Source organism: Amborella trichopoda, chromosome 1, assembly GCF_054954075.1.
Source record: "Amborella trichopoda isolate Santa Cruz 75 chromosome 1, AtrichopodaSantaCruz75HAP2 v2.0, whole genome shotgun sequence".
Lineage (NCBI taxonomy): Eukaryota > Viridiplantae > Streptophyta > Magnoliopsida > Amborellales > Amborellaceae > Amborella > Amborella trichopoda.
Window position 1 is genome coordinate 9,825,031 of NC_142336.1, and position 8,844 is coordinate 9,833,874.

The 8,844-nt window shown below is 32.1% G+C and overlaps 1 protein-coding gene across 1 annotated transcript; it reads left to right on the forward strand.

Moving 5' to 3' along the window:
• The first annotated feature begins 409 nt into the window (after positions 1–409).
• Positions 410–1,288, forward strand: LOC18442785 (agmatine coumaroyltransferase-2). Its single transcript, XM_006852998.1, has one exon. The coding sequence runs from the start codon at positions 410–412 to the stop codon at positions 1,286–1,288; it is 879 nt and encodes a 292-aa protein (XP_006853060.1).
• Positions 1,289–8,844: the final 7,556 nt, after the last annotated feature.

The following is an 8,844-nucleotide window of genomic DNA, read 5'->3' on the forward strand; positions in this document are numbered from 1 at the left end:
CACTTGGATTCCACTATACTTTTGCATGACAGATAGAGAGAAACCACGCCTACCTTGAAGATCATAACCGGACTTTAGATAGAGAAGTGAAACTTGTGAGTCTGAGAGGGAGAGAAAGATGAAGATTGAAAAGCTGAGCTCGAGCTCGAAGTTAGTAACTGCATCTTATGAAGCTAAACCGTTTACACCTTCAATCTCCACCACAATCCCACTAAGCCCATTTGATCGAGCAGCAGGCAACTTCCACATCTCATCAATTTATGCCTACAAAGCACCTACACCCTCTAACTCTGCCATCGAGCATGGCCTTCGCCTCGCTCTCGTTGACAGCTGCTAGTGGGCCGGCCGACTCACCGAAGATGCAGGAGCAATTGTCCTCGATGACAAAGGGGTGCGCTTCTTCGAGGCCATGGCCTCCTGTACATTAGATGAGGCCAGTCCCTTGAAATTAACCCCCCAACTATGCGATCTTCACCCAAGCGACGAGGGCACTGAGGAGCTAATGCAAGTTCAGCTAACTCGCTTCATGTGTGGCTCCCTCGTTGTTGGCTTCACATCCAATCACCTGATAGCCGATGGCAAGGCCACCGGCACGTTCCTTTTGGCCTGTGGGCAAGCCACGTGTGGCCTAACGGACTACCCAGTGCCGATACATGACCGAGCCGTGGTCAAGCCACACGATCCATTCTCCATCGAGTTCGACCACTTGGGCAAGGAGTACATGGAGAAGAGGCTTGTAAAAGAGGTTCCATGGGAGGAAATGGTAAGCCAGGTTCGAGTAGAGAAGACCCAGTTTTCTCCTGACGTTTTAGCCAAGCTCAAGGCGCCCGCGACGGTGCGTTGTCCAAGTGGTCGCGACTATAGCACGTTCGAGAGCCTGATCTTTCACCTTTGGCAAAAGGTGACCCAAGCGCATGGCATGGGTGAGGAGGAGACAAGCCAGTTGTGCATCCTGATCAACGTGCGCACCCATGTCGTGCCTCCAATTGCCCATGGCTACTTTGGCAACATGGTTTTGTGGGTCTTCCCTCGAGCCACAGTGCGCGAGCTATTGAGCCAACCACTCGACCGCGTGGCGGAGGTGGTGCACGCGGCCATTGCCCAAGTGAATGATAGGTACGCGAGGTCCTTCGTGGACTTTGATGTGGGCGTAGAGAGAGACGGTCGTTGGAGTGAGTTGGTTGCCACAGGGGATCTAGATTCGACGGTGTGTTGCCCTAATTTGGAGGCCAATAGTCGGCTTAGGATCCCATTTGAGGAAAATGGATTTTGGGAGTGGGGGGCCTGATGTGTTTATGCCCTGTTTCATTCCTTTGGAGGGGATCATGGTCATTGTGCCTGCGATGTATGGGACCGGGGGAATAGAAGTGTATATCTCTCTATTCGAATCCAATAGGGCTGTATTTCAGGAGATCTACCACACCATAGACTAGATAGATCACCAGTGTAGATGTCTCTCTCTTTCACTATTAGATGTGCTCTCTATCTTCTACTCATCAAGTGATTAGATTGGAGCTTCTCCATGGTTACGACACTTCTCCCAGTCATTCTTATTTGCCCCTTGAAAATTTACTCTCTCTCCGTATGTACTTTTTTCCTTCGGTACATGGAGGTCACATTTACTTGCAATGAAATCTATTAGTTTGAGTTTATTGGAAAGTTTGAGAATTCTTTTTTTTTTTTTTAAAGTTTGAAGTTGGTTAATAGAATAAAAAGTGATTTATGTACGGATCTTAAAATTTTCAGTAAAATACGAAATCCCCCACTTATATACTGAAATTACAAATAATATCCACCAACCTGTTTTTTTAATTTTTTTTCAAATTGCCTCTCAGTCAGCCCGAGTTTTGATTTCTTTTTCTTAGAGTTTTTTTTTTTTTTCATTAGGGGGCAATGCTTTAAAGCTTGGGGCACTGCCTTATTAACAAAAAAGCTAAAAACAAAAAATCAAATTCCGAGTTGACCGAGGGGTAATTTTGAAAAAAATGTGGGTTGATCAATCTTCTTTGCAATTTCCTCCTATAAGGAGAGCATTTTGTATTTTATATAAAATTTTAGAGTCTGTACGTAAATCACTCTAGAATAAATGCAACCATCACATTTTACATCTAATGGCTAAGATTAATGGTGATCATCTTATACCAAAGATAACTGGTTTCATATATAGGAAAAATATGCAGCAACACTATTTATATTTGATACAAGGTGGTCACAACTAAGCTCAAACTTCAAAAGAAATTTTCTCGAGCATCGTAACACGCCAAATTTATTAAATTTCACGTAGAATAGTTATAAGTAATTGTAACCATTTTTTTTTGTATCAAAGATGAATAATCTCGTTCTATACTAGCCCAACCCAACACCACCATGGCCCCCTCCCAAAATGATTGCCACCTCGTGGCTTCTCACTCATGTACTCATTGAGATTTGTTATTTTTCCTTTGTTGTAATGATGTTATGAGCACCAGAAATAATAATGAATCTTACATTTCATGCCATGAGATTCCTATTTGAATGATATTGAAAACTCCATTGGAAATAATTAATGCATTAGCAAAATTCTTTCATTAAATGTTAGTAGACACATTTTCTCTATGAAACAAAGTGGGGCTGGGTCGTATTGGTAGCACCCCACACCTACGTTACCACATTGTAATTTTCATTCTCACCACATACACCACCTTTTTAATACCTTGAAAAAGCTAACTCCTTAATCTATTTGAACAAATAGGTAGGGTCTATCTTCTCCACTGAATTACTCAAAGAAAAAAGAAAAAAAAAGAGGGTTAAGAAAATATTTTCCTCACTAAATTACCCAAAAAACAAGTGCATAAAGATTAGGGAAGTGCCTCAGTGAGTCTGATGTTGGCTTCATTAGACCGGTCCATGCGTCACTAAAACCCCCTTGTGGGTTTTGTTCATTTTCGATCTACTTCTTTCTCTCTCTCGCTTTTTAGTTATTTATTTATTTTTATTATTTTTGTAATTTTTGAATCTTTTTTCATTAAAATATCACAAAAAACCACCCACTAACTTAATTTAAATGTTGCATTGCTGCAATTGTATGATATATTATATAATGTATATCATACATTATATAATATATTGGTTGTATCATAAGGTGTATATCATATGTATATGACATACATTGCTGGGACTCATACAATATATACACCTTACTAGGACTCATACATATAATAATGTATGATATATGAGTCCCAATGTATATCATATACATTACTATATCATATACATTGTACATGTTTATATACGTGTATGAGTCCCAGTAATGATAATGTATATGATTATATGTGTATATCATAATCATAATGTGTATGATTATGATTTTGTTGATATAGTATATAATAATGATACACGTTATATGTGTGTATCATATATAAGCATACAATATATATAAGTCCTAATTATCACATTATTTCCCAATTATCATAATATATCATATCATACATGTAATATAGTATAATATATTACATTATAGATATATTACATTATAATATATCATATATAAGTCCTTATTATAATTATGATACATAATATATAAATATATATTATGTATATATATATTATTATGTATATATCCTAATAAGATATACATCTTATATATAAGATATACATAATATGTATATCTTATTATCATATATAATATATATTATATATTATCATAATATATATTGATTATAATTATATCATACAATATATAATATTATTGTATAATAAGTTATTATTATAATTATATATAATAAGTATCCATACTTATTATATATGATTATAATAATAATTGTGTATAATTATAATACATATTGTATATCATATTATATAATTATGATATACAGTCTTATTATGATACACTATATGTATGATATAATTATAATTGGTGTTTATATACATAATCTTATATGTTATTGTACAATAGTTATTGTATATAATACGTTATTATGATATAATCATATTATAAACATACACTAAGATGTTTATATTTGTATAATTATATTTATATAACATATATATAATAATGTATATTATATAACATATGTTTATATAAATATAACCAACTATTGCATATAGTTATATAAATATACTATAATTATGATATAATAACAACTATATCAACCATATTGTTTGATATAAATATACATCAAACTATAAATATATAATTATGATGTCAAAACATTATAATCAAACTAAGATAATATAAATATAATCACATATTACAATAATTATAATCAAAATATAATCAACACTAAGATAATATACAATCTTAGTATTAAAACATATTGTCATAATGTAATCACAATATGTTGATAATCATTATAACTGTTATCAAAATCATTATAATAACTATAATATGGTGATAATATATTTTGATTATGGTGATTATTAAAATATACACAGTGTAATGATATAATCAGTACACTAATCAAAACTGTGCTATTATATAGTTATAATGTATAATTATCAAAATATTATTATATTGATAATCAAAATTATATTTTGATTATCATTTTGATATAATAGTATCAAAATGATTATTATGATATTATTATGTAATCATAATAATATACATACGACTTGGGCAAAACTATAACCATTACACTGTGTATTATCACAATTTTGATAATCATCAGGACTTGTTGTATGGTATGATCATATTACACTATTTTGTATGGTTATTATAACCCCAAACGTTTTGGGGTTATTACAATTTCTTTTTGTGATAGTACAACAATTACTATTATAATAACCAATACAAAATGGTTCCCCAAAATATTATGGTTTACCTAAAAGTCACTACTATTATAACCAAAATGGTTATCATAACTAGTAACCATAATTACTAGTTATTATGGTTATAATAACTAGTAACTCGCAGATTTGCAAGTTACTAGTTTATTACTTAAAGATTGATCTAAACCAAAATAAGCCAGCTATTAAAGTCGTAAAAGACAGTAAGCCTAATCCTGTGGAACCCCAATTCATGGTCGAGCACGTATGCACATAAGATAAGTTGCCAGTGCATTTATTCCATTGACTGTGAAACACGAAATAGATAACTGCATTATTGACTCAATGGTTGGCCTATTTAGGAGCAGATCTCAAACTTTAAGCAATGAAGCTAGTTCTTCTAGTTCTCATATCAGTAGTATTAAGAATACTGAAGAAATTGTTATTTCCAATATAGAAAAGTGTATGCAAAATTGGAATATTCCCAAGGTCCCAATTTGTAAAATATATAGAAATTGATCTTTTCATTTTAAAAGTGATTATGCCATAAAAACAGTTGAAAAAACCGTTTCCATCCTTGAATTACAGGATACATTTCTCTTCTATATAAAGACATATTAGAAGAATATAAAAAGAAAGGATACAACTATTTGCATATAGGATTAGTCCAAATTGTTGTTAAACCTTTAACTCGCACTGGACTAAATAATTTTGTCCTTCTTTGCTTGAGAGATATTAGACATAGAAACTTCTCTGATTCCTTACTAGGAAATGTTGAATTGAGCCTTTGTGAATGCCCAATTTACTTCAATTGCTATCCCAATTTTTTAGTTTCTTTAATTGATCCCAACCTTTTAAAGGTTTTAACCTTAAACCTTAAAACTCAAGAGTTTGATATGGAATTTGGCTCACAAAAACATTGTTATAATTTATCGTATCTGTTATAAGGTTATGAATACAATTTGCCTTGATTTGAAGAAAATGGACAAAAGGGGCCAAACTATATATTTTCAAACAAATCTTGAAAAATCAAATTTAATTGTTCCTAAGACTATAACCTGGAACCAAGTTAATCTATCATCACAATGGAATTTGCAAAATGAAACCCCTTCTAGGCCTGTACAAAATTCCAATGTCAATTCCATAATTGAATTCCCCAATGGGGAAGTCCAAATTCAATTCAATCCTCAAAAGAGTGCTAGAATTCATATAGCTTCACAAAGCCTTAGAATTTTTGTTCCACTTCATCTATTCCAAATAAGGAATATGAACATCAACATATCAATGCTATTCTACAGGAGTTAAGAAGGGTTGGTGAAATACAACAACCCATTATGATGTTGAAACACCAAAAACAGATAATTCCAGACACATATCACCTGGACCAACTTTTTTTTATGTAGAATATGATCCTCAAATTAGCACATTCCAAATTAATCATGAAAAAATTGAAGCTGATTTTAATTCTGATCAGAATAAAGAAATCAGAGAATGATTTCTTAATAAAGGAACTGATATACCTCGTCAATATATTAAGGAAAAATATATTGAAGCTATGAATAAGGCTAAAGGAAACATGTTCTTTTTTAGATGGTTTGGAGAAGCCTTTGTTAGACAACATAAGCTAACTTTTCTATTCGAATATATAGGAAAAAAATATGTTAGAAAATCTCATGATATTAATATGATAAATTCCCAATACAATTCTTACAAGACTACTAAAGTAGAAATAAAATCTAGGCATCATCCAGAAGATATTATATTGGATATTAAGGGAGCGACTGCTGCCCCTTACAATAGACCTTATGATAATCCTAATATGGAAGGATTTAAAACAATTATAGATCAAAATAATTATACTAATCTCTATCTTAAATCCATAAGAGAACAAGTCAACAGAATAGAAGATTTAGTGTCTAAAAAAGATACTTTGGATGATAAACCTTCATCTTCAAAAGAAATACCAGCTTCTATAAAAACTACTGTGCCACTAGTTTTTAAACCCTCACTTGAATTACCTAAAAACAGGTGTAGACTACAGCCTGTAAGTTCAGAATTCCTTGATGAAGACATATCCATATTAGGAAACCTAAAAATAAAAGAAAAGGGTAAAACCCTTGAAAAAATTTATGAGACTTCCAATAACATGATTGAAGACATTATAGATGATTGTTCCGAATAAGACAATGATAGTCTAGAGCATATATTTAAACAATCAATTAAAACTAAGCCTGCCGAATTCAATAAAGTAGGGTATGAAATTAAAACCATACCAACAGCTCCTACAAAAATGTATTATCCGAGACCGTCCCCTATATATATCCAACATGAAGAAGATATCATAATGGGATCTGCCATGTATGATGGCAAAGCAATTGTGGAATGGAACTTAGATACTCTTAGAGAATATCCGACTCTTACCTTGCTTAGACACATGATGATGTATGCCACAGCCAACATCAATAATGGAAATCAAGACCCGGATGTGGCCAAAGCAATTATAGTAGGATTTACAAGACAACTTTGAGGTTGGTAGGATAATTATCTTACTGAGACAGAAAAAAATTATATTCTGATTGCTAAAAAGCGATGCACTAGAACTAGAGCAATGCAACCTGACCAAATACAAACAGTTTAGGCTACTGAAGATGAGTGTGTGAACACTCGAATTTATACTATTTACCTTTTATTTTTTAGGAAATACAAGTATAGTGACTCAAAGACAGTCAGATCTCTTGTAAAACCTCAGATGTCCTACCCTTTCCCATTATAAATGGTACAAAGATACCTTTACATCCAGACTAGAAAGGATAATTGATTGCTGGACTTCTTAGATTAGTTGCTGAAAAGGTTAAAAACAAGCTAAAAGCTAAAAATAATGTTGAACTGAGTTATGATCTTTATATTTTAGGAGAATTGTCTGCTGAAGTGTGTGCCACGGGCTTAGAAATATGTACAGACCTTAAACTTAAGAAGCAATTAGAAAAACAAAACCTAACAAGAAGAAAAGAGTTAGGTGATTTTTGTGAACAATTTGGTTTTGAATCTATAAAGTCAAAACTCCACAAATCTCAAATTGATAAGAGAGGAACTTTTAAATCATACAAGAAAATCTAAAAGATTTAGGAAAAAATTTCTAGAAAAGAAAAAGGCTGATAATGATGAAGATAATAAAGAAAAATCTTCCAAGCATAAAAGAAAACCTATCATTTGTAGAAAATGTGGTAAATTTGGGCATTACAATAATCAATGTAGAACCAAAAGAAAGATTAATAACTTAAATATTGATGAGGGCCTTAAAAGGCAACTCTGTCAGATTCTCCTAACCTCTGATGATGACTCGGATTCTTTTTCTGATGAAGTTATTAATATTATTGACGAATCTGACACTTCTACTGAGGAAGAAAAAGGCAATAATTATGATTGCCAATGTGATTATTATAAATCAATGTCTTATAAATGGATTAGAAATAAATACTTTAACCTAGGAAGAAAATATTATTCTAGATATTATCGACAAAATTGAAAATCATGTTGCTAAAAGAGAAGCTTTCCTTACTTATATTTCTAAAATAAAACCTAATGAAGAATTTTTTGAACAAAAAGATAGCTATACTAAACCCACTTATGAATTTAAAAATATTTTAAGCATATGATAAAACAAAAAAAAAACCAAGAGGAACTTCCAAAGATACTACTTTGGAAGAATTAAAATATGAAGTAAACAATATTAAACAAGAAATAAAGCAGCTTAAAGTAAGAATTGAACCGTTAGAAACTCCTCATACAGGAGGAAACGAACCTGTTGTCCCAGTTGTGAATGAATTTGAAGACCTTAATAATCCTTTAACTGAAAACGATCACATTTTTTATAAAAATCTGAAAACCTTAACTTATGTCAATCTAGTTGATAAAGTTATATCTAAAAAATGACATACTTATGTCACAATTGTTGTAAATAAAGAATTCAACTTTCAGACTGTCGCCTTAATTGACTCAGGCACCGATTTAAATTGTATTAATGAAGGTCTTGTCCCTCCTAAATATTTTGACAAAACTACACGAATATTAAATACTGCTGATAGCAAGAGAATGATAATT